General features: G+C 41.9%; 2 protein-coding genes across 6 annotated transcripts; one reads left to right on the top strand and one right to left on the bottom strand.

Moving 5' to 3' along the window:
- The first annotated feature begins 5,525 nt into the window (after positions 1–5,525).
- ankra2 (ankyrin repeat family A member 2) lies at positions 5,526–10,742 on the top strand. Of its 2 annotated transcripts, XM_014128069.3 has the most exons (9): positions 5,526–5,620; positions 6,031–6,430; positions 6,979–7,137; positions 7,391–7,456; positions 7,629–7,726; positions 7,936–8,061; positions 8,237–8,303; positions 8,471–8,551; positions 10,007–10,742. In XM_014128069.3, exons 2-9 carry the CDS (start codon positions 6,151–6,153, stop codon positions 10,060–10,062), a joined length of 933 nt encoding a protein of 310 aa, XP_013983544.2. In that variant the 5' UTR covers positions 5,526–5,620; positions 6,031–6,150; the 3' UTR covers positions 10,063–10,742. The 2 variants fall into 2 exon arrangements, with proteins under 2 accessions (XP_013983544.2, XP_082814213.1); XM_082958087.1 differs by having other exon boundaries at positions 5,603–6,430.
- Positions 10,743–11,283: 541 nt separating this feature from the next.
- On the bottom strand, positions 11,284–18,367 carry btf3 (basic transcription factor 3). 4 transcript variants are annotated; one of them, XM_014127948.3, is made up of 6 exons: positions 18,150–18,367; positions 16,942–17,010; positions 16,641–16,754; positions 16,213–16,414; positions 15,737–15,793; positions 11,284–11,606 (listed from the first exon to the last, which is right to left on the bottom strand). In XM_014127948.3, the coding sequence occupies exons 1-6, from the start codon at positions 18,252–18,254 to the stop codon at positions 11,560–11,562; spliced, it is 594 nt and encodes a 197-aa protein (XP_013983423.3). In that variant the 5' UTR covers positions 18,255–18,367; the 3' UTR covers positions 11,284–11,559.
- Between the last annotated feature and the right edge of the window lie 8,747 nt (positions 18,368–27,114).

Here is a 27,114-nt window from a genome sequence, read left to right as displayed (position 1 = left end):
ATGAGAACCTTTCATAATGTTGCCAAACAAAGACTCAACAAACTTACCTGAGACTCCCTGTCTGCCAGTCTGACCCTGCATATCTGTCCCCAACTCTGCCATCTGTTGCCTGCTCTGCCTAATGACATCATTGTGAAACATTTCCATTAGAATTTCATTTCTTTCTTATGAACATTTTATCAACTAGTCTTTGAGATATTAGGCTACTAGGGTTCTTACTATGCGTTTTGGTGTACTGAAAAATACTCTGATGTCCGTCTTTTATTTTTCTGCCATTTTTCTACCTGGCTGGCTGGCTGGCTACACACACAGTGTGTAGGTTATTTACAGTAGGAGATGGGCTTCTATCATCTTCAATCATTCTATTGGTGCTTCGATCTAAAAGGTAGCTAGCAAATGTGAAACGGATTAAAATGACAAGAGTTGACAGCTGTATGAGTTCACCATTTACACAACATATGCTGCAACCTTTTGTAATTTTAATAGTTTGTTTCATATTGGCTGGCTTCCAACAATAGCTGAATTTGCAAAGCTAGCGAGCACCAATTCAGTTTCAGTGGTGTTTGCTATAATCTTTGCTACCCGGGTTAAATAAAGGTGAAATAAAATAAATAAATAAAAGTTCACTTGCGACAATTTAGCTTTTGCAATGAGACCATTAAATATATTTAAGACAATGGTAGAAGAGAGTGTAGTTCTGTTCAGTTTGGATTTCAGTTTATCGCTAACCTTATCACAGGGACTTTGAAGCACTAACTTACATCATCTGCATGCTGATTTCCATCTTTGACGACGCCACATAAATGGAATAGGTACTAGCTAGCTTAATAGTTAATATTTGCGCGCTAGCTCTGCATATTCAGCTAGTGTGTGTGCGCGATTGACTGGATTAACCTCACGTCAGTTACGTGCATTGAGTGCCTTTCAGACAGTAGATACGACCTCTCTGTTACCTAGCAAGCTAAGGAACTGGCAGTGGATCAAACCATTGTGAGGCAAAGGGTGGGGGGGTTGCAATCTTTTGAAACTTAAAAACGCGCTATTAAGTGTCTATAATCAGCACAATTGCTTTCATTGCGTATTATTAATATTATTTAAATTACATAGTTATGTTTCAGTGATATATTGGGGGGGGACAAATCATATTTTTCCCAGGATGGGGGGGTCGTGTCCCCCCCGGGATTTCCGCCCCTGGTTGAGTTAACAGTCAACTCAGTAGGCTATCTTGTAGATGCCGTGAGGAGTATGAGTTATGGTCACAGCAAGAGCGCAGACTTATCACACGAGTGCCCTTCACATGCTGGGGGAACAAGGCGACTGAGGCCGGAGTTGCGTGTGATAACTGACATAGATATTAGAGCGAGGCGATTTGCTCCATGCTATTGACCTGGAAGCTTTTTATTCTCCAGACCCCCTGGTGTCCCTACTGTGGCAGTGACGGACCACAACTCGTGGCCTTCTTCATTAGAAACTCTGAAAACAAACAAACTAAACAACAGCACAAAAGAGGGTCCCGGGACAAAACCCCCTCTCTTTCTGCCGTGGCTGGTTGTGTTGTGTGAAATCACGTCATGGGCTACAGTCGTCCAGCACAAAACAGCAGGAGGCAGAGGACCAGGCACGGGAGCCACAAATGACCCAGGCGCTGTGAGCAGTCCTGTTGGCGCTGCTGGCAACAAGGCCCCAGAGAAACCTGCTCATAAGGTTTTATGGACTGGAAGAAGCAGGTGTACCATCCAGCAGCATCCCAGATCATTCCATGCACCATTGCATGGTCTATGACTAGTTTCAAGTTTTATTAGTCGTATGTATGGTATACGCATAGTAAACTTCTAACCTGTACACCCGCACATTGACTCAGTACCTGTATAGCCTCATTATTGTTATTTTGTGTAACTTTTATTATCAATAATTTTTTTACTTTAGTTTATTTAGTAAATATTTTCCTAACTCTATTTTCTTAAAACTGCACTGTTGGTTAAGGGCTTGTAAGTAAGCATTTCACTGTTGTACCCAGCACGTGATCAATTAAATTTGATACATCGTCCAACAAAATGATTACTTGCAGGTGCCTTCGACAATGCAACAAAAATAAGAAAAGATAAGAATACCATGGTCACCCCTTGTTCCTTCCTGTTCACTCCCTTGTTACCCACCCTACTCCAGCCCCCTCTCCAACCCCTTTGTAAGCTAAAAGCCCCCTTTACCACCCCAGCTAGGGTAGCCCCTGAACGACCCACCTACCCCAGCCTCTCTCCTCGGTATCACTGCAAGAGCATTACCTTTGCCTTCCAAGAACAACAGCTTATGGTTAGTTTTACTTGAGCAAATTCAGTTCCTAAAGCTCTTCTTAACCTCTCAAAAACACATGGCTGGAAAGTCACACAAAACGTGTTTGGTTTGAGATGGTGGTCTGCTATTTAAGTTGATTCATTACCTCAACTAATAGACTGTAAAAGCTATCCCTGTCTCTCTTGGGGTGCTGTACATTTGTATTAATAGAAGAGCAAAAATAAAACATTTCCCTACTCAACTTTTCTTGTTCAGACATAGACCTATAAGGCTTTTCTCTTTGATCAGACAGCATGATACGTGTATGAAATATATTGATGGCAACCAGTTGACTTCTGACCTAAAGGGCACGTATTTCATTCATGCGCCCTCAAGTGGTGGTAATCCCAACTGTAGACATGCACGATATGCCTTGGCTGAATAGTGTTATTCACTTTGATACACAATGATGCATGCATCATTATGAAAACATAATATTTGCTTTATTTGTGTGTAAGCATGCAGAGAGAGAGATTATGCACACACAGCAAACATGTTAGAGGTTATTTAGGCTGCATTCACACAGGCAGCCCATTCTGATATTTGTTCCACTAATTGGTCTTTTGACCAATCACATCATATCTTTTTCAGAGCTGATCTGATTGGTCAAAAGATCAATTAGTGAAAAAAATATGAGAATTAGGCTGCCTGTCTAAATGCTGCCAAAGTGTATGTCACTAGCAGAGGTTATGGGACTAATGAACTGCATAAATACTACAGGGCAGGGGCTGAAAAACTGTTTTCATCCAGGCAACATAAGCCTAATCACGTAGTTAGGAAATCCCCACTTTGCAGCAGATTTGTAGACATGTGTTGATTAGCCTCACAGTCACCTCAAAATAAACAAACTTTGAAAGCCAAGGCCACGTAAGAAAGTAAAGTCAACCAACACGCAATAGAAGGTGAAACGGATCTATTAAATCTACCAATGCCACAGTCATGGGTTACTTTCCTACAGGGGATGTTCTGGTAAAGAGGAACTTATAATGAATGTGACATTCACATGTCTTATGGTTTGCATTGCATACAGTTAGTTTCAGGAAGGCGTAATTCCCAGAAATTGTTGTGATGTCACGAAAGACCTGACTAGAATGGCTCGCTGTTCAAACTATTGTCACCAATTCAAAAACGAAACTATTTACCATGACCATACAAAAAAGTCCCTATTACTCAGGTATAAACAACCAAAAGAAAGAACGCTGTGGTGAGACAAATGTTGATAGCAGGTTGATTTTGGTTTTGATCCTCTGTACCAGATCAGATTTCCACAGACAGAAATCAAATAATATCTATTGCTTGGCCAATTGATCCCGAACCAAAATATTAAGTTATTAATAAGTTTTATGAGCGAAGTTAGCAGCATTTGAAAATGCCCTAGCCACATAAATACTAGCGGTTAAGATGGAGAGGTGGCCCCTAATTTCCTGATCTGGACAGGGGTTTAGCTGTGAAAACACAGACAAAAACAAAAAGCGAATGGCGCTTAATTTAGGACTTACACTCCTCTATGGCAGGACTTGACAGATTAGGGAGAAATATTTGGCATATCCCCTAAATCAGATTAGCATGTTGCAACTTCGACCAGTGAAGGGGAAAACCTCTGACTGCTCAAACGAATGAGTAATTCCAGATTATTCAAGCAGAAGTAACATGCTTCAAATGGTGACATGTAGAGACTTTGCAGCACAAAGGAAACACTTAAGATAGCTAGCTGGGTCAATAAACGTTTTTAATTTGATCTGAATGGTACTATATACATTTCTACAAAAGTACATACTCTACTGCTCTATTACTTTAAGTTGAGAATGAAAAGAGTAACTTAAAACATGCTTATGAGAGAAAATCAAAGATTGGATAAACACCTAGCCCACTTCTAACATGCCTGTTTCCATCTTCTTTGATTCAAATCCAATCAAATTTTATTTGTCACATGCGCTGAATACCGTGAAATGCTCATTTACAAGCCCTTAACTCTATTTCTTGAACTGCGTTGTTGGTTAAGAAAATATTTACTTTCGTGTTATAAAGTATTTTTTTTAAAGTTAAAAGTAACAATAAAATAACACTAACAAGCCTATATACAGGGGGTACCGGTACCGAGTCAATGTGCGGGGGTACAGGTTAGTCAAGGTAATTTGTACCAGTAGGTAGGTCTAAGGTGACTATGCATAGATAAGAAACAGCGAGTAGCAGCAGTGTAAAAACAAGGGGGGGGGGCATTTGATTAATTGTTCAGCAGTCTTATGGCTTCAGGGGTAGAAGCTGTTAAGGAGCCTTTTGGATCTACTTGGCGTTCCTGTACTGCTTGTCGTGTGGTAGCAGAGAGAACAGTTTATTATGACTTGGGTGACTTGGCCCTTCCTCTGACACCACCGAGTATATAGGTCATGGATGGCAGGAAGCTTGGCCCCAGTGATGTACTGGGGCGTACGCACTACCCTCTGTAGCGCCTTACAGTCGGCTGCCGAACAGTGGCCATACAAGGCAGTGATGCAACCAGTCAGGATGCTCTCGATGGTGCAGCTGTAGAACTTTGAGGATCTGGAGACGCATGCCAAATCTTTTCAATCTCCTGTGGGGGACCCGCTCCACTACAGCCCCGTCGATGTTAATGGGGGCCTCTTCGGCACCATTTTTCCGTAGTCCACGATCAGCTCCTTTGTCTTTGGTTTACAATAAGACATTTCATTCAAGGAAAATATTCAAGGAAAACAGAGCAATTGTTCTAAACAACCTGTGGGCAAAAAAAATGTACATTGCATAAACCAATTTTTAGCATTTGACCAAAACTGTGATCTTTGTGCTTCAGAAGGTAATCTCACAGCAGAGTAACCAGTGTAGCCTAATCTATTATCCAAGCTTTCGTATTAAAATGGATTAACAAAAACATTGCAAAATGCCATGGTAAAACTTTAATTCACCCAGGTTAGGTTTTTGGAGCTGACACAAGTAAAACACAGGTCCCCAAGGCCTCAAAGATTTGTATGCGATAGGCCTCCACAACCAGAATAAGGAAAACAACAAAAAGAGGCTTGGTTATTAAGTGACATTCATTGTCAAATTTGCTAAAATATAAAATATTTTTCTGTATGTTTTCAATAAATTGTAGGTGTCGCGCTAGAATAAAGCATGTTTTCTAATGTTTTATTGTTCACATACCTGGTTTTACAGTCTGGCACATTTTTTAAAAACTACCTTATTAGTGCTCATGCGCGAGAAACAAGTGAAACGCCAGCTATCAAATCCTTGCACCATCGGTGGACATTACACAAAATGTGTTAGCTACTTAGTAAGAAATTATTTATTATTCATAAATGTAAATCACTAACAACGGTGTTAGTTGTGCTTCTAATCAGTACGTTAGGTTGCATGCAATGTATTATACTAGGTCTGTTAGCTTGCTAACACTTAGTTAGCCAACGTTACGTTAGCTAGCTACGAGTTTGGTCTCGTCTATTATGTATTTCAAAGTATTAGCTAACTACCAGTAATGGTAAGTCGGACAGCATTTGGTAGTAGCTAGCTAGCTAGGCCCTAGAATTTAACGATGGTAAGCCTCTGGACTGATTTGATCCTATGTTGTTAATTAGGAATGATCCTCGTCTGTTTTCTTGCAACCACTCTCTCCTGTGGGTTTATGCATATTAGCACTAGCCCTCGGCCTACCCAATGCTGATGTTACGTTTTAATTCATTCTAGGCTTTCACTGACTTTTCTCTTATGGCACACCCGATGTGGTAAACAAAGCCTTTATTAACCAGTCGCCATCACATCCACCTAGCACTGAGTCGACCCCTCTGACTCTGTAACTACTCAGTCATGGACAAAGGTTTGGTACCAGGTAGGACCAGTTCGGTCTCAGAGATGGAGGGGATATGTGTGATACCAGATATGAGTGGCATCAAATCGGAACACCCGGTTGGGAGTGCGGACAACACAGGTGCACAGAACGTGGCCATGGGGATCAAGTTCATTCTGCCCAACCGCTTCGATATGAACGTGTGCTCAAGATTCGTCAAGTCACTCAACGAGGAGGACAGCAAAAACATCCAGGACCAGGTCAACTCCGATTTGGAGGTGGCTTCTGTTTTATTTAAAGGTACCAACTAACTACCAACTGTTAACGCACTCATTGGTATTACAATGCAATTTCCATATTTCACCCTATCCCAGTACTCTTAAGGTGCTCCTTAGTCAAGGTCCTTGTGTTATTTTCCGAGGTAGACTGGCAGCACAAAATATCAAGTTAAACGTGAATCGACTCTCAATCACGAAACGGTTCTAGAAACAAAGCCCTTTACGTTCATGTTACTTTCATGTTCGGGGCATGCTAGATAACGAATTAGAACAGGTGGTCCTTCGCTCTTCCTCAAAACACGCTCTGTAACATGGAGAAATGGCCACGTAGGAACACTAACCCTATACCCCACTGATGTGCTTACAAACCCTTAGCGCAAGGGATGCGCGTTAATGTTCAGGCCGAGCGTTTGGGGTCTTAGAAGACGCCTTCGTCCAATGACTTAGTTATGTGTAATGTAGTGGAACAGAGCCATGATCTTAGGCTAATTTGATCCCAGATAAATCAGGTGTTTTGCTGCTCAATTGAACTAAGCTAATGGTTGATGCTGTTTCTTTTCCCTTTTTCAGCCGAGTGTAATATTCAGACGTCACCCTCACCTGGGATACAAGTGCGTCATGTTTATACCCCGTCCACCACCAAACACTTCTCTCCCATCAAACAGTCGACAACACTCACCAACAAGCACCGTGGTAACGAGGTGTCCTCCACTCCTCTTCTGGTCCACTGTAAGTACCTGAGCTCATCTTAAACTAAAAGATGGTTTCTTTGTCCAATGTACACAGACTTACAACTTGTCTTCTGCTTTATTCCAACCCCTCTGAAAGATAAGAGGTCGGAACAGTGGGCAGCTATATGACGGCTTTCGTCCTGGATTTGTCACATCACTTAGCCTCAAACATGACTACAACACAAAACATACCTGAATCGAACATTGAATGATGGCTGATGATTGACCTCTGACCTATGATGTCTTTCCAGCTCTGTCCATTCACCAGCTAGCAGCACAGGGTGAAATGGTTTTCCTGGCCAGCAGGATTGAACAAGGTGAGGTATGTCCTCAAGGTGGAGTTATATGGCTCCTTAGAACCATGCAGAGTCACATTAACAGTTGGTAAGAACAATATGCACTCAAGAATGTCTATATTAGGGCTCTCACTGGTTGACTTGAAAGATGTGGAACATGTTACTGATTGCTTTGGTGTTTGTATGGCTGTAGAGACCGTGATTAACCTGCAGGATGAGGAAGGCTTCACCCCCCTGATGTGGGCTGCAGCACATGGACAGATTGCAGTCGTAGAGTTCCTGCTTCAGAACGTAAGCACAATGACATGTTGAGACCAATAACTCAGCAAATTACTAAATTCATTTGAACATGGTACAGAAATATGCAGCAAAATAGTCAGTTAAAATGCACATACTACATAAAACAGCAAAATACAGTTGAAATCATGTTTTGACTAATAAATGGGCCGCTTAGACCGGACTATTTTCTCACTTATGGTCTCTATGTTATCTTCCTTTAGGGAGCGAACCCCAACCTGTTGGCTAAAGGCAGAGAGAGTGCTCTGTCTCTGGCATGCAGTAAGGGATACACAGACATCGTGAAGATGCTGATCGACTGTGGGGTGGACGTCAATGAATATGACTGGGTAGGAAAGTTAGCCGATTCAGGATTTTAAACTTTATTCTTGTGTATGGCTTATGTAGACACATGGATATGCATCCCCCAAATCAGTGATGTAAATGTGGTGGAATGCTTACCTTTCTGGAGGCTGCCCAAGGTTTTTGCCCAAATGTGATGCAGTGTTTGTGGGTTGGTTTCAGAACGGAGGGGCTCCCGTGCTCTATGCTGTCCATGGGAACCATGTACCCTGTGTGGAAATCCTCCTAGGTAAGGACTGACTGAACCTTCCACTCAGCAGACATACTGTACTTAACAGCAGTGGCGGTTATCTGAAACTTGACTTTTAATGTTTAGGTAAATTATGTTTAGATGTAGGCTGTATTTTAGTGTAGACAGGTCTGTCATCTGATGAATTCAAACCTTTCCTGTCACAGAACGTGGAGCCGACCCCACCATTGAGTCCGACTCTGGCTTCAACGCTATGGATATGGCTGTGGCAATGGGCCATAGGAATGGTATACAAATATGCATCTCATATCACTTTTGGGCTATATACTTCATCATGAAGAACAGGTTCAAATAGCATGACAATCTTTTCACTAAAGAGGTATTGTACTCTATGCATACACAGGCTACATAAAGCAGAAATCTAGCAGTGCATTACTCGTCTTATGCCAGGTCTACTTTCATAAAGATACAGATGGTGCAGACAGACAACTTAACTACATATTAGAATATTTTTGGAAAAAACAAGGGTATTTGGTAACAATAGGCAGGTTTCCATTGACCCAGGTTTATTCTTCAAAAGCAATGTTGCAAAAAAACAACACTGCGACATGTAATGGAAACTTCATCTATAGGAGAAATATTCTAAAGGCCGACATGTATCTAAAGCTACACTCAACACTTAATTCTTAAATGCATACTGCTTGCTAAATAAATGTAACTACTGAACAAAAATAAACACATGTAAAGTGTTGGTTTCATGAGCTGAAATAAGACCCCAGAAATGTTTCATACGCACAAAAAGCTTCTCTCAAATGTTGTGCATAAATTTGTTTACATCCCTGTTAGGAAAGGTTTCTTATTTTGCCAAGTTAGTCCATCCACCTGACCGGAGTGGCATATCAAGAAGCTGATTAAACAGCATGATCATTACACAGGTGCACCATGGCAATACTTTGGCACATGAGAATTAGAATGTCAGTTCTAGCATTCTATTCATGCTGGCTTTCCCAGTGTACCTGAGACAGAGCCTGTATGCCCTCCTGTCGGCAATTTAATGCACAATTTGCCGAAATGGATAATGGAAACACTCCACTATTTTTATTAGACACTAGGTTTTTGCGAGTGTTATTTTTAGGTGTGACATTACATCCAGCTGTTTTTAGTGGCACAAGACCGTTCAATGGAAATGCACCATATCAGGCAATTGTCGCATCTATTTTCTATGTCAATTTTTCTAACAATTAAAATCGCTGGACAAGTTAGTGGAAACATAGCTAGTAACCCCCGCCCTCTCCTACCGCAATCAGACTTTGTGTTTTGATACAATTATGCATAAGTAGCCAGCTCAGAATCATCACCTTCTGATTCTGGGTCTGTTCCACTAGACCTGACTAGGATCAGTCAAACCAGGAAGTTAACAGTTTATGGTGCTGTGTATGCCAAGGCTAGACATGTCATCTGTTATGAAAACATATCCCAATCAAGCCATGCTCAAACTAACCCAGTAGCTGTTATGATTTCATGACTTGGATATTTGTACTCTGGTAATAAGAGATGTAATGTTAATGTCTGCATTTTGGAGCTGTGATCTGTTTGAGGATAGCATTCTTATGTCCTTTTCTTGTCAGTTCAGGTTAAGCAACCTAGCTTTCCTATTTACCTTTAACCAACTACCAGATATTTGCCTTTTTGATTTCGTACAATACTCAAACTTTCATGAAACGCCTCTATTCTCTGATCAGTTCAACAGGTGATGGAGGCCCATCTACTGAAGCTGCTGATGGGGATGCGAGAGTGACCAGAGCCCAGGAAAAAGCCACTAACCTGGGGGACATGAGGAAGGACTGCCTGGAAATGGAAATACAGTATACAGCAGACGCCATAATGAAGAAAGAAATATGTCCAAGGACAATAGTGAAGCACGTCTATGAGACTCATGTTAGGCTCATGTGTAAAACGTTTAGGAAGCGTGTGAGTATTTAGGCACCCAATGTGTCTATTTTGGGTGGCCGTTCTATTGAGTTTTGTAACAAACCATGTAAATAACTTCTGAGCAAAATGACAATGTAAGAAACTAGTGCATAAACCCAAATGTCTGCACTAATCATGCATTAATAATGGGGGATGTTGAGTTAATTGCACACGTCATTTGAGAATTCTGCCCCTCATGAAAAGGGTATTAGCATGAAAGTAAACAGCCTAGTGGGTCAACTGCCGCAACTACTAACAGTGTCAACTTCTATGCTGCTTTGGTGCCCTAGCTCCCACTTAACGGCATTCAGCAAACCCGTGCACATAGTCTGTGACGGAACAGTCTTGCATCTCAATATCTGCAGTGCTGCTCGTGGCAACGTCATTTCGCGGGCTACTTTTAACAAGGTGAAATGAAGTATATTGAACAAAAAATATATTTTTTAAATCAACAAATTGTTGGTCCCATGTTTCATGAGCTGAAATAAAAAAATGACTTTTTCCATAGCCACAAAAAGCGTCTCAGATTTTGTCCAGAAAGAAGAAACCCACACTGCTCTTGGTAGTATCCCTGTTCTTTATTAAGCTTTAGGTATCAGCCTCAAGCCTTGTTCAGAGCTTTTTAAAATATACTTAAAGCTTAATAAAGAGCAGTGATCCTGGGGGGGGGGGGGGGGAGAGGATCCTGCTGTAGGTAGGTTGTAGTTTAATGTATATTTGTGTATCTGACCAACTTCGTTGGAAGATATGGTTAAAATGCCATCCTAGGGTACATTAGTGTTGTAGAATGTTCCTTCAGATTTTTGCTGGTGCTGCTTTGTTATTGTAAATAAACACCTTGTAAACCATCTTCACCAAATTTAGTGCACAGATCAAGTCCCATTTATCTGTACAAGTCATTTATTCAAAGTAAATGCTGTGCACGTCGGCGCAAGCGTAAATGACCTTTAAGTCACGTTGTCGGCAGTCCAGCGCACTGCTCTGTGCCATGCCTTAGTTGACCATGGGGTGCAATTAAAATGTTTAAAGTAAAATCAGAGATTAAATATAAATTGACAATAGCAAATGTTTATTCCAGATATGGTTTCAGCCAGACTGCAAAGAAATCAGGTTCAGTAACATGGAAGAAACAGCTGAAGAGAATATGAAGAGCACGAACCTCAGACAACCCGTCACTGACTCAAACTGGACACGGACACCACAGTGCACAAAATAGCATTTGAGAGTCGGGTGGCAAGAAATAAAACAAATAAAAATGAACGCCTAGTGCCCCTATCCAACCCAGTCAAGTCCTGTTGAGACTCCTGAAGGTCTGTTTTTTTCTTTAGTTTGCCTCATCCTTGGAAGCCTCATCGAAATTCTCCACCAGATCTAAAAACAACACAAGAGCCAACGGTGGGTAAGTGACGTGTCAGTAAGGTTAAGAAACAGGCCTAAATCCAAACATACATGCCTCTTTCTACTAATCTCAGACCACTTAAGGAAAAAAGGACAGTGTTTATCTGAAACATGATCCCAGGTACAATCCCCCCTCCCTTTACACTCAGAACGAGTCTCGCTCTGCAAGGGGAAGGTACACAGAACTTCAGAAAACAGATGTAAAAGTCATGGCACTGAGGATCAAAAAGGCACTGAGGATCACAAGGAGGGTCCTATTTTTTCAATGAAGACTGAAATCTGTCAAGTCCATATTTGTCTCAGAGGGGTTGAGGGTTCAAATGGAAACAATTCCGACGGTCTGAATATAATATATTTTAGTGGGGGGGTGGACACAAAGGGAAACTAAACTCCAGTAATAACATGATGGCATAGACATAGACTGTCATCGGGCTTCAACCATTCCTCACGCTGAACGGGAGTGTAATCGTTTGAGAAAACTTTGGGTTACGGGAAAAGGATAGCCCTGGGAAAAGCTGTGGGTAATTGTAATGGCAACCTCATGTGTTTGGACCCATTTTCTCCAACAAAGAAAAGCAAACTGCTTTCAGAACTCCTAAACAACAAACACTAAGCCCACCACCCCGACTCCCACCCATCACCAATTAGTCATTGTTGGATCCCCTGAGCATGACCCCCTTCAATTCCCAAAAGTAAGCAAACCTGGCAAGGTTTTATTAAATCAGAGGGAAAGTAAAAGCCCAGATGTAACTTATTCTGGAGTCAGACTTCAGAGAAAGTATAACATGTATACTAACTAGACATGTGGGTGATGTTGAGACATAGGAGCACGTCAGTGAGCAAATTTACAAGAGGCCAAGAACAAGGCCCATTATTGAAGATACCTACATAATCCCTATGGTCAAGTAGAAATAAGCAGGGAGGAAAATGACCAATAACTAGAGATGTGTCCATCCATGCCAAGAGGGTGGGAGTGGGACAGCGTCAAATGTACTGCCAGAGGCTGGTGTGATTCTCACACGGATGCCTCCATTGCTTCACTTCCACCTAAAGTGCTCCACACAGTATGCAACGGATCTGACATTACTTTGTTTGCTTAGATCCACGTACTTTTGCGCAGCTGAATTTTTGGGATCGCTCCGTTCGCAGACTTTAATCACAGGAGAGCTCTTAAAGGAATGATTCACCAATTTTGAATGTTATATTGTTTTTGTACGTGTTCTATCGATTCCCTGAGTCATTTCATGTTTGAGTTATTGGCATTCAAGCAGGCAGAAATCCAGCCGGTATGACTTAGCACTGTGATAGTTGCTCTCGCTACACTGGAAGGTAATAGGAACACGACTTTTAGACTGCGAAAAGGTCTGTCATACATGTCAAACTTCAATACTGGCCAATGTCATAACTCGGGAGGATGTTCTCTATAATGAGCAATTGATCGTATTTTTGCAATATTCCTACCTCAAGATGTGTAATTTAACAGAGGGTCTAGCACAATTTTCCTATTTGTCTGCCTCTTCAGTCCAGGGTGCATATCATGGTGCAGTTGCCAGAGATATCAGAAAGGCGATAGGAATCCAATGAAGGAAGGAGCGTAAACTCAACAAAAAAAGAAACATCCCCTTTTTCAGGACCCTGTCTTTCAAATATAATTCGTAAAAATCCAAATAACTTCACAGATCTTCATTGTAAAGGGTTTAAACACTTTTTCCCATGCTTGTTCAATGAACCATCAACAATTAATGAACATGCACCTGTGGAACGGTCGTTAAGAAACTAACAGCTTACAGGCGGTAGGCAATTAAGGTCACAGTTATGAACACTTAGGACACTTAAGAGCCTTTCTACTGACTCTGAAAAACACCAAAAGATGCCCAGGGTCCCTGCTCATTTGCGTGAACGTGCCTTAGGGATGCTGCAAGGAGGCATGAGGACTGCAGATGTGGCCAGGGCAATAAATTGCAATGTCCGTACTGTGAGATGCCTAAGACAGCACTACATGGAGACAGGACGGACAGCGAAGTGGCAGACCACGTGTAACACCTGCACAGGATCGGTACATCCAAACATCACACCTGCTGGACAGGTACAGGATGGCAACAACTGCCCGAGTTACACCAGGAACGCACAATCCCTCCATCAGTGCTCAAACTGTCCGCAATAGGCTGGACTGAGGGCTTGTAGGCCTGTTGTAAGGCCGGTCCTCACCGGCAACAACGTCACCTATGGGCACAAACCCACCGTCGCTGGACCAGACAGGACTGGCAAAAAGTGCTCTTCACTGACTAGTCGCGGTTTTGTCTCACCAGGGGTGATGGTTGGATTCACGTTTATTGTCGAAGAAATGAGCGTTACACCGAGGCCTGTACTCTGGAGCGGGATCGATTTGGAGGTGGAGTGTCCGTCATGGTCTGGGGCGGTGTGTCACAGCATCATCGGACTGAGCTTGTCGTCATTGCAGGCAATCTCAATGCTGTACATTACAGGGAAGACATCCTCCTCCCTCATGTGGTACCCTTCCTGCAGGCTCATCCTGACATGACCCCTCCAGCATGACAATGCCACCAGCCATACTGCTCGTTCTGTGCGTGATTTCCTGCAAGACAGGAATGTCAGTGTTCTGCCATGGCCAGCGAAGAGCCTGGCTCTCAATCCCATTTAGCATGTCTGAGACCTGTTGGATCGGGGAGGGTGAGGGCTAGGGCCATTCCCCCCAGAAATGTCCGGGAACTTACAGGTGCCTTGGTGGAAGAGTGGGGTAATATCTGGCAAATCTGGTGTAGTCCATGAGGAGAAGATGCACTGCAGTAATTAATGCAGCTGGTGGCCACACCAGATACTGACTGTTACTTTTAAATTTGACTCCCTTTGTTTAGGGACAAATTATTCAATTTCTGTTAGTCACGTCTGTGTAACTTGTTCAGTTTATGTCTGTTGATTCAAATCTTATGTTCATACAAATATTTACACAACTTAAGTTTGCTGAAAATAAACGCAGTTGACAGTGAGAGGACATTTCTTTTTTGCAGAGTTAACGCCCCACCAATTGCGTTCACGTTGTCATGCTGTGTCCCGCAGTTGCTAAGCTAATCGTCACGTAATCCCTTCTCAAACTGACTTTATGTCTGAGAAACGTGCCCATTTTCCTCGAGTACGCAACGACTCAAATCCAAAGTTACATAATATTACAGATAGCAAGTTAATTCTCACAACTTGGACAAGATTTGTAATGTTGTACTTCTTGATGAAATTGGTGCCAATGTTGGGTTTTTGAGCTAGCGCCCAATAGACTCCCATTCACTCCTTGAAGAGCGCTTGTCCCAGAATCGCTCAGAACGCACCGCTCGGTCCATTGACGTAGCATGGGCAACGTTTCCCCATCTCCTCAAAAGTATATATGCTGTTGCGAATGTCCGACTCCACTGAGGCACATCGATCTGCAGGTTGAACATGGTGAGATTGTAGACTCTTAAATTGATAGTGCAGTTGGTTTAGGCGATTTTACAGCTAACTAGCTCCTTCACATGCTGATATTGTCTTTGGTATTATTGTGTGTAGCTACATTTGCTAGCTAGCTAGCCAGCCCAGAGAGAGCATTGTATTGTGGATTTTGTAGTCGACCTGAGCTGCAACAGACTTCCACAACGATGTCCCATGTTGCTACCAACCTTATTACAATGCCAAAATGAAACATTTGTTCACAAAAATATTGTTCTCAGTGTTACTTAACACTGTAAATTAAAGGAATGAGTGGTTTTGGGGGGGGGGGATTTTTCCTCTAAGACTTAACCCACACCAGTGTGTCACTAGTGCTTTTTGTTAATGAAAGCTCTAGTGTAATTGTGTTTCCATCAGGAGTATGACTAAAGACTTGGGGTGACAGTTGCTTTGTGAGACAGTGTTAAAGTTCAGCTAGCCATTTTTATGTAAATGCCAGTGGAAAAGTACCAGTGGCCTGACTTAGCAGGTTTGCCGGAGCCACGGGCTAGTGAGAAACAGGTGCCGGCCCACATGGATGGAAACAGAAGTCTGAGCTAAATCTCAGATTGTTTGAGTTTCAATCACAACCTAAGCATGTTGAGACTGCACTTCATATAACTCACCTGGAACATCATCATCCTCTTCCTCTATGGGGGCAATTGGTGCTTTTCCATCTCCAGCTGTGAGGAAGAAATAAGAAATGTTACAAACTTCTTGCAGAGCAATGTACAAATGCCTCACGTCTCCAGGAAGATTTATCCAATCATGAAGAATAAGTAAAACAAATGGCATTTCTATTACAATGTCAGTGCCTGCACAGTGCTGAAAATCCATCCAAGAACCTCCAGCCCTACTTCAAATCCCAAACATTCCAATTACAAGTGAAAAAACTTTCAAATTATTACTGTGCATTTGTCTGTTTCGATTACCAATCCACCTCCTCACACACTAACACTAGAGAAGTCTAGTACCTGTGGCCAAATCAAACAGATGAGGTGAAGAACATTTTGAAATGTCCCCCAGACACATGTACCCTGTTTGGGCAGCGCCTCGGCCAGTACCCCCTCGCCATCCAGCTACCTCCCCCAGGAACACGTACCCTGTTTGGGTAGAGCCTCAGCCAGTCTCCGGAGGCTTGTCAGGCTGTCTGCTCCCAGCTGGTTGAGGATGCTGGGCAGCATCTCTGTCAGCTGCTTGGTCTCGGCGTGGCCAGTGATTGTGAAGGTGTTGGCTGCCAGGGAGGCCTGCACTTTGGGGTTGTTGAAATGGATCACTGTCCCCTGGTTCGTAAACATGTTCACCTGCGAGGAATGAGAATGGTTATGCCATGTTACTTGCTGTCGCACTAGACATCTCCATTTCTGAAAACTCACAGACCGCAGCTAGCTAAGTTGTGCCTTGAAAATAACCCTCTGCCCTCAAAGAGATCAACGCTTTCCAATTTCACACCAATTCAAGTACTCTGGCATCCATTTAAAAAGAGATGGTTACAGAGAGCGAATGGGTCAGTCTTTGACCAGACTTTACCTCTTCGATACCAGAGATGTTGTTGACGCCTAGTTTCTTTAGGGAGAACTGAAGTTTCTTGTCATCAGCTGTTGCGGTTCTGTGCACGACCTTCTTCTTTCTGCGAGCAGTGCCCTGTTTAACAGAAGACAGATTCAAGTGCATGCACTTTTAACACCAGGTGCAAGATGAGCTTTACAATTACATGTTATTTTTCTAAAGATATTGACTGTTTTAAATAGTGCTGTGTTACTAGGTGGGAAAAACATGATTGGAGCATAATAGGAAGAAATTGATTTGTGTTAATGGCTTATTTTCTTACCTTGCCGCCAATGCGGACTTGTGCCTGAAGTTTGGCAAGTTTTTCTTGGTTCATTATTATTTCTTTCATCTGAAAGAGACAGCATTTGGGTTACTGGTATTATATAATTAGGATTATTTGTTTCTGGTTAACTAAAGTTACATTTGTAATACCTTTGTAAGCCCCGCCTCACTTAAGCCTGTATTTTTCTTACTGAAAATATTTTCCACAAACACCTGACTACAGCACCTCTCAGATTCAGAAGGGTTGGGTTAAATGCGTCAGACACATTTCAGGTGAAGGCATTCAGCTGTACAACTGACTAGGTATCCCCCTTTCCCCTTCCTTACCCCAGTAACGTTACATGTAGCCTAAATTAATTTTAGCATGAAATACAAGTTGAAGGCACACGTGAGTGTACTGTTGATGTACAGTAAATTAGCAAAAATCCCCGAAACAGTAAATCAATATTGTGGTTGAGAAGTTTGAAAGGCAACACTACGATATGTCACGTTAGCAACCAAACTGCCTGTTTAGCAGTATCAGCTGGCTGGTTGACTACATATCAGCTAGCAAACGTTATAGAACATCAAAAAGTTAGATGCTTAATTGCTTGCCAACGTCGTTAAGACGCAGACCTGCAACCAAAAATAGCAGAGACGCCACGGCTTAAATCAATGAACTGTAGCTAGCTAACAACGTTAGCTACATGTTGTCTAAGTTTAGCAGACAAACTATCAACCAACTTACCAGTACTTAGCTAGTAAGTTATTTCTGTTTAGATATGAGAGCTACTGTTACCTAGCTGGATAATAATGGGCACTGATGTAGCTAGCTATGCTAATAGACCGTTGTAACTGTTGATGTCAGCGAACTGGAACATGCCGAGAAAATGAAAAAAAAACTGCCATCTACACCGCTGCTAGCTAAATATCTACACACATTTGTCATGTCGACGATGACCACTGAAAAGTAAAAGCCAGATAAACGATGTATCGGGCTTTTTGCCTCTGACTAGCTACCAAGTTGCTAAATTCGATTAGCGCCAGCGGTATTGGGCCTGTCACTAAAACCTCACCTCCCAGCTCTAAACTCTATTACCAAGTCCACTTGCGCTCAACCTCCACGATTTTTACCGGTCTGATAACCAAGGATATTGTTTACCGTGTGCAGTTGGAGAAGAGCAGAAACAGTGCAGGAAATAAGGTATTTTAGAGCTCCTCACTGACCTGCACTCTAGCAGCGAGCACACGCGGGGAGCAAGATGGAAGCGAGAGAGGCTGGAGGAAGTGACGTGCGGGCAGAAATGCAACCGCAAAAGTGCCTGATGCCATTCATATACCTCAGTGGCTGATGGGCCAGTTCATTCATGGGAATGAGGAATGGCCCTATCTGTAATAATCCATGGAACTATTTATAAGGGAGTAGCTCTTTATAAACGGATTACTTTATTATTAATCGGGAGCATGGTGTAACAGGCAGACAGTCGCAGCTGCACTCAACGTGTGTATTGATGCGCCCCAATACGCTATCAATGATTCTATGTACTCATCGTAAGTGCTACACGACCTGGTGGATTGTATGTGTAATGACGTGTTAATACCACAATACCACATTCCTCCTCCCTTATTACGATTTCAATATAAAATCTCCCCCCCCAAAAAAAACCTTTGTTTTAGGATACACAACATAAGAACTGGCCCATCAGCCACTGAGGTATATGCTATTTTATTGCATTAATGAACTAATGCTGAAATAACGTTCCTTTAACTGAAACAGCATTCTTTTTAACTTGTTCTGTACTCTACTGAACTAAACAAGTCAGTGTAAACAATAAGCATGACAATAGACATTACATTTCACATGTTCACAAGCATTTTAGTTTACCCTGTTCACAGTTCAAAGTCCTTTAAGCAGCTTGGAAGCTTTGTGACGAACACTAGGGGTAGTGTCCATTCTCAACAGTGGAGGAGCCACCAGCTGTTTCTGAGCTGGGCTCAGTATCTGACTCTGAAACTGGGTTCTCCTCTTCTTGAACTGTTTCCTTTGTTACGGTCTCTGTCTGTGGAATGTGCACCATAGAAGCAAGTAGATACCTAGAGAACAGCCTGTCCTCTGTCATCACAACTAGTAACTCACTTGTTGTTCCCTCATGTCTGAATCTGATCAACATGTACGCAAACCACTATACCATCTCCCATTATTACCTTGTTGGAGACAGGACCAGTCACTGAGTCTATGAATCCAGGAATACATTTTGGCCCATGACTGACATTTCTGGTAAGAATAGGGTCCCCCTCTCCAAAACTTCAGCCCTTGGTACGTTTGTCATGGTTCTATTTCTGTGTGTTTTGCTTGCGTTCAACTTTCCTTTTCAGGTCTGAATGGACTAGGTCCAGTGTGGAGCGTAGTCTACAACCTAATAACAACTCAGCAGGAGAAAGTATTGTTGTGGATTGAGGTGTTATTCTGTAGCTGAACAGAACAGGTGACACTTTTGTTGCTATGCTCCCTTCTGCACTTTTTTTCATAATTTCTTTGAATGTCTGTACTGCGCGTTCCGCCAGACTATTTGAAGATGGTTGATATGCAGCTGATGTCACATGCACAATACCATTGTTTCTGACGAATTCTTGTGCTTCAGTGCTCACGAATCAGGTTGTGTTGTCACTCACCCCCATCTCCGGTATCCTTTGGTTACTGAAGCTCTGTCATAGCTAATCTATAATAGTGGTGGATGAAGCAGAACTCACAGGATACACATCCACCCATTTAGAATGCGCATCAATCAATATCAGAAACATTTTCCCCATGAATGGTCCTGCATAATCTACAGTTGAAGCCGAAAGTTTACATACACTTAGGTTGGAGTCATTAAAACTCGTTTTCAACCACTCCACAAATTTCTTGTTAACAAACTATAGTTTTGGCAAGTCGGTTAGGACATCTACTTTGTGCATGACACAAGTCACTTATAATTCACTGTATCACAATTCCAGTGGGTCAGAAGTTTACATACACTAAGTTGACTGTGCCTTTAAACAGCTTGGGAAATTCCCGAAAATGATGTCATGGCTTTAGAAGCTTCTGATAGGCTAATTGACATCATTTGAGTCAATTGGAGGTGTACCTGTGGATGTATTTCAAGGCCTACCTTCAAACTCAGTGCCTCTTTGCTTGACATCATGGGAAAATCAAAAGAAATCCGCCAAGACCTCAGAAAAAAAAATGGTAGAACTCCACAAGTCTGGTTCATCCTTGGGAGTAATTTCCAAATGCCTGAAGGTACCATGTTCATTGTGTACAAACGGAAGTATAAAACACCATGGGACCACGCAGCCGTCATACCGCTCAGGAAGGAGACGCGTTCTGTCTCCTAGAGATGAACGTACTTTGATGCGAAAAGTGCAAATCAATCCCAGAACAACAGCAAAGGACCTTGTGAAGATGCTGGAGGAAACAGGTACAAAAGTATCTATATCCACAGTAAAACGAGTCCTATATCGACATAACCTGAAAGGCCGCTCAGCAAGGAAGAAGCCACTGCTCCAAAATCACCAGAACAAAAGGCAGACAATGGTTTGCAACTGCACATGGGGACAAAGATCGTACTTTTTAGAGAAATATCCTCAGGTCTGATGAAACAAAAATAGAACTGTTTGGCCATAATGACCGTCGTTATGTTTCGAGGAAAAAGGAGGGGGCTTGCAAGCTGAAGAACACCATCCCAACCACAAAGCACCGGGGTGGCAGCATCATGTTGTGTTGGTGCTTTGCTGCAGGAGGGACTGGTGCACTTCACAAAATAGGTGGCATCATGAGGAAGCAAAATTATGTGGATATATTGAAGCAACATCTCAAGACATCAGTCAGGAAGTTAAGCTTGGTTGCAAATGGGTCTTCCATATGGACAATGAACCCAAGCATACTTCCAAAGTTGTTGCAAAATGGCTTAAGGACAACACAGTCAAGGTATTGGAGTGGCCATCACAAAGCCCTGACCTCAATCCTATGGAACATTTGTGGGCAGAACTGAAAAAGCGTGTGTGAGGAAGGAGGCCCACAAACCTGACTCAGTTACACAAGCTCTGTCAGGAGGAATGGGCCAAAATTCACCCAACTTTTTGTGGGAAGCTTGTGGAAGGCTACCCAAAACGTTTGACCCAAGTTAAACAAGTTAAACAATTTAAAGGCAACACTACCGAATACTAATTGAGTGTATGTAAACTTCTGACCCACTGTGAATGTGATGAAAGAAATTAAAGCTGAAATAAATCATTCTCTACTATTACTCTGACATTTCACATTCTAAAAATAAAGTGGTGATCCTAACTGACCTAAGAGAGGGAATTTTAACTAGGATTAAATGTCAGGAATTGTGAAAAACTGAGTTTAAAAGTATTTGGCTGAGGTGTATGTAAACTTCCGACTTCAACTGTATGTGCAATCATTTCCAGCATTTCTCTGGGAACTCCCAGGTGTGGAGCGGGGCTGCTGCTGGTGCTTTTCTTTGTTCCTGACACGTGTTACATGTCTTGACTAGATTCTCTATCTCGTCATCTGGTTTTGGCCACCGTAAGTAACTCCTAGCCAACGCTTTCATACGCGAGACCCCAGGGTGAGTCTGATGTAGTTGCTGTAGGATAGCCTAGCGTGCTGGCTGTAGAATAATCACTCGTGCTCCCCACAAAACGCAACCATCCTGTACGCTCAACTCTGTTTACCTGACACTGTATGGTGTGAATTCAGTCCCTTCTGTTTGTTGTGGCCATCCCCTTACCACATATTCTCTAACTCCAGACAGGACTCTTTACCTGTCCAGGTTGTCACTTGCTCTGCAGTCACGTGTGTGGTGTCCGTGTCCTCGAACATCAGCACTCTGTCCTCTTGAGCTGTTATAATGGGCGTGTACGGCAGCAGAAGATGGCTCAGGGCATCTGCATTCCCATGGTACTTTCCTGCCTTGAAGACGATTACATACTTGTACGCGCTCAACGTCACTGCCCACCTCTGGATTCTCGTAGACACCTTCTGTGGAACTGCCTTTATTTCATTAAAAAGAGACAGTAGAGGTTTATGGTCTGTACAAGTCTTGGTTTGTAAAACCTTGGTGTGTCCTCCTTGTCTCATGTTTTGTCAACACATCTTCCAATGTCCACTGTTGACCTGCAACAATCTGATTTACTGCTCCCCAACTAACTTCAGTTCTTTTATCCAGCCCCGACCTAGCAGGTTTGGTCCCGTGCCTGATATGACTACTATAGGTAGCTGAGTCACTGTGTCTCTGTGCTGCACAGTTACATTAGCTGCACCTAATATGTCTACTCTCTCACCTGTGTACGGTTTGAGATGCAGAGAACAAGTCTTTATGTCTGGAACTTTTGAACTGTTCCACAACTTTGAGTACTCTGACCAGTTCATTATGGTTACACTGCACCCTGTATCCACTTCAAACTCCCCATCTGACTCATTCAATTTGAATGTGACAGGAGACACTTTCGGAATCTTCTCTGACATGCTGTACATTGTAAAGAGATTCCTCTTCTTCCTCTTTGTTTTGTTCAGCTTCCCCGCTGATGTGAAGTCCCCCATGTTTTTTACTCCTTTTTCTTGCTTTTGCTTTCCTCTCCCTTTTGGATTGGAACTCACTGCAGGTGATTTAGCCCTACATCCTCATTTTATGTGTCCTTCCTTGTTTACCACACTTATGGCACTTTTCATCCGGAAAATGGCACTCACTTGCCATGTGATCACCTTGACATTTGTAACATGTTTTCACGTGCTCACCTTGTGTTGGTTTCTTTATCTGACGCATGCTTAGCTTGTGCACACTTCCTCTAACTGACAGACCAATGGAGTGCCCTGCCCTCACCAAGACAGCGCTTGTTTCAGTGAAATTATATTATTCTTATGACTATATTGAATAGCAAGCCTTTCTAACCGGTAGGTAGCCTAGGGGTTAGAGAGGCGAGCCAGCAACCGGAGGGTTGCCAGTTTGTATCCCAAATCTATGGGAAGTGAGCTGGCAACTGGAGGGTTGCCGTTGTGCCCTTGTGTGCAATTGGCCAATAAAGTGATCTTAATCTGTAGTTACTCATCGGTTATAGAATAAAACTGCAGCCAATTATTCTGTTGAGTAGGCCTAGACCTACCTTTCACTTGTTTATCTTTATGTTTTATCCAACTACCTCATCCCCATATTGTTATTTATTTTTTTGCTCCTTTGCACCCCAGTATCTCTACTTGCACATTCATCTTCTGCACATCTATCACTCCAGTGTTACTGCTAAATTGTAATTATTTTGCCACTATGGCCTATTTACTGCCTTACCTCCCTAATCTTACCTCATTTGCACACACTGTATATATATTTTTTCTATTGTGTTATTGGCTGTATGTTTGTTTATTCCATGTGTAACTCTGTGTTTTTGTTTGTGTCGCACTGCTTTGCTTTATCTTGGCCAGGTTGCAGTTGTAAATGAGAACTTGTTCTCAACTGGCCTACCTGGTTAAATAAAGGTGAAATAAAAAATAAAATGTTTTATAAGTAATTGCTATAAGGCGATGAGCTGCATTACATCCTGAGTTATCAGTCACAATGTAATATTGAAGGCCCTCTCATTCCATGTCACGCCCTGACCATGGAGAGCCTTTGGTTCTCCATGGTGTTTCGGTCAGAGCGTGACTAGGGGGGTGTTCTAGTCATTTTGTTTCTATGTTTTGGGATTGAGTATGGTTCCCAATTAGAGGCAGTTGATTATCGTTGTCTCTAATTGGGGATCATACTTAAGGGTTCCCTGTTCTCACCTGCTTTGTGGGATATTGTTTTTTGAGAGAGTGCATGTGCACCTCAGTACTGCACGGTCGTTGTTTGCCTCTTGGTTTGTTTTAAGTTTCACTAAAATAAAGATGTGGAACTTCAATCACGCTGCGCCTTGGTCTATCTCTCCACACGATCGTGACACTGTGTGTGAGAACAAGGTGGAAAGTGTTACCATAGCCTAGACCAAGTCTAGCCTGTACAGAATGGTATTATAACTTCAATACAGCATGAAACTTGGATCCCATACCTAAAGCCTGTTACAATGCAATAACAGTAAGCCTAGCCTAGTCTAAACTACACAGACTGCCAAACTGGTATACCTATTTGTGGAATGCTAATATTCAAAGAATTACAACAGCAACAAAAACTCCAGTCCAGTACAAAACTCTCATGGTAATGAGAGCACAAAAATGTAGCCTAATGTAGACTAAACACTATGCAACAGAAAAGCAAACAATGATAGCCCACCCATTTTGGCCAAAGTGTCTCTTTGTCCAGATTTGAATAGAACTTCCTAACATAACCCTCCACAGCGGGCTAGCACATGAGGCATCATGGATCTTCCTGTGATAAACTTTGTGACACCTTGTCAATCTATTCACCTTACTTGTAGAAGCCATTTTGGTCTGCTTACATGCTCATTGAATCTGTTGTGTATATGTTGTCTGGCTAGGAATGTTTGTACTTGGTTTTGTACAGTAGTGACACTCTCACATGGGGTTATAGGTCACTGGTCACATGTAGCCTACACAGGTACACAGGTTAGCTGACCAGGAGACCAGGAAGTGTTCCCACAGGTGAGAGGAGAGAGCAGACGGTTCTTATTGTCTCACTGGAAGAGTATGGTAAATCAAATTTGTATGGTAAATCAATATATTGGAACTCTGCATTTGATAATCTGCCATAGGCCTAAATGCATGGGATGGGAACACCAACCAACTATCTAAGTTAGGAAAGTAAATTCTGTGGACACATCTTGAACTTTGCAACTGTGCAAATAGTGTGTCATATTGAATCACCACTACATTACCAGATCAAAGTTAGCAATGTTTATTTTTTCCCAACAGAAACAATCTCAAGTATTTTCACAAGTATTTGTTAAGTAGCCTATTTATTTCTCAGGTTATTCACAAATATACAATATATTTCCTGAAGTAACCTAAACTGTACACACACATACTCTGTGTGTGAGAGAGAGTGAGAGAGAGAGACACATACACACGCGCGCGAGCACACACACACACATACACACAACACCTTACACATTAGCCCTAATCACGCACACGTACAACCGCACGCACTCACAATATGTGCACTGGTATTGTCTTGCCCTTTATGCATGTGATACATATGATACACAGGCTACCAAGTCCCCCGAGAGAGACGGACTGTTTTGGTGACATTCATAGGATTTGTCAGAGCTAGAGGCAGGGAAGCAGGGATTGCGTTCAGCAGTAAGTGCTTTCTTGGTACCCCGTGGCACGGAAACACCCTCCGATCGCAGAGGGGAATTTAGAAACACTTTAGAAGTGGTTTACCACACATGCGAGCCATGCTTTAAGTGTCAGTTAAAAAAAAGCACCCTTCTTTAGCTAGCTATATGCTAAACCTTGCCTATAACTTAACGAAAGAATGTCAAATTAGTAATTATAGAAAGCATGATGCAAACAGGCTAAATGCTTTCCCCATATAGACCAAATAATGTAGGTGACAATCGTGACATCAGTCCGTACACGTATAGGGCAAAACATATTTCAAACATCTTCAGAGAGTTTCAGTGCAGATTAAAATGATTCATTAAAATAAATTATTACCGTTTTTATCAACTTTCACCTATTAATTTGTAAGTGTCACTTACCAGAGACCCAGTCAATCGAATTTATTTGATTGAATCGTTATTCGATTTATTTTGTCTCAAAGTGACTGATAATTTATCATTTATAAGTCCATCCGTAGCCTTCTCCAAGACTAGGTTATTGCAAGTCTAAAATAGGCATTTGAAAAAGGAATAGGACTATAACGAAAGTATTTATAATTATTTTAACTCTCCACTGTTCAACAAGGCTTCGTTTCCATATGGTGACAATTCAGTTGCCAGAAACGGTCAGCATCAACTGAGATTCTTTATGAGCCTAATGTTTTTTTTACAGGAATAAAACTTTAAATATTCAATCCACGTAGGCTTACCTTGCTATTTTACAACCTAAAACTGCATTGTGTCCATATAATGTAGTGCATGTGGCAATAAGTATGCCTAATTGTGGTCAATCTTATCTATTGTCCTATAAAGACAGCACAATATCCCTCTTAGGCCAATGGCTATTAGGGTATACATTTGATATTTAGCACAAACAAACTAATAAATAAATACTAGTGATTTTCAAATAATTCAAAAATGTTTGTATGCATGACTAAAACACTATTTTATATCACTGCTGTGTTAATTTTGAAGAGTTAAATCGAAAAGCCATTATTTCGATAGTCATCAAAAATGGTGTTAATACCAGTCTGAGAGAGATGTGTATTCGAGAGAGTTCTATGGCCTTTTGGCGAGGTTTAGGCCTGAGCCAATTGTCAGCCAACAACTGGTTAATTTGTGAGAATGCAAAGGCTTGCATGTAAATCATAAACTGTTAGTGGAATATAAATATTATGCAAATGACATAGAAAATAACGAAAGGGAAAATAAAAGTGTTGTCAATGTCACATTTTTTGAAAGCTGAAGTTGTCAAAGTAGTCGTCTGTTGAAGGAGTGTGGACTTTGTATCCGCTAGATGGTGCTAGTCCAGCAGAAACGCTGCAGTAGATAGACCAGAGTAAAATAAACATAAGTCGTCATACAACTCTGAATCAGCCATGGGGTAGCTTTATATGGTCATCAAAAAAGCACCAGATATTTTCTTACTGACATAAAGAGAACCTAAACCCATTATTTATCATCCGGGTGTTATTGGCCTACAGGCTCTATTGTTGTTGTAGTGCTTTGGTAGGTTATAGTTGTTTCTGAATTTACCAACATAACTTAGTGGGGGACATAGAAAGGGACATTATGATAACAACATTAATTCATTTCCTATTTGCATTGAAATGCACTTTTACTTGTACTTTATTGTTGCAAAAAGGCACGCTCTTTATCAACAGATAATGACTTTGAGTAGGTTTTCAGCGCTTTGAAAACGTATTTTATACGTTTTATTTACTGATTTATTTTCACGCACCCCATATTGGGGTGATATATTAGATATGATCGTATTTCACCTGTGTCAAGAGATATGTCTTACATTTGTCTAGTTGTGGGTGCAATACATGCATGACTTAGACTAGCCTAGTGCCATAACAAAGTGAGTCCCAGTTTAGATTGTTATTGTCAC

This window comes from Salmo salar, chromosome 11 (assembly GCF_965601325.2).
Source record: "Salmo salar chromosome 11, fSalSal1, whole genome shotgun sequence".
NCBI lineage: Eukaryota > Metazoa > Chordata > Actinopteri > Salmoniformes > Salmonidae > Salmo > Salmo salar.
This window is presented reverse-complemented; position numbering and strand designations above follow the sequence as displayed.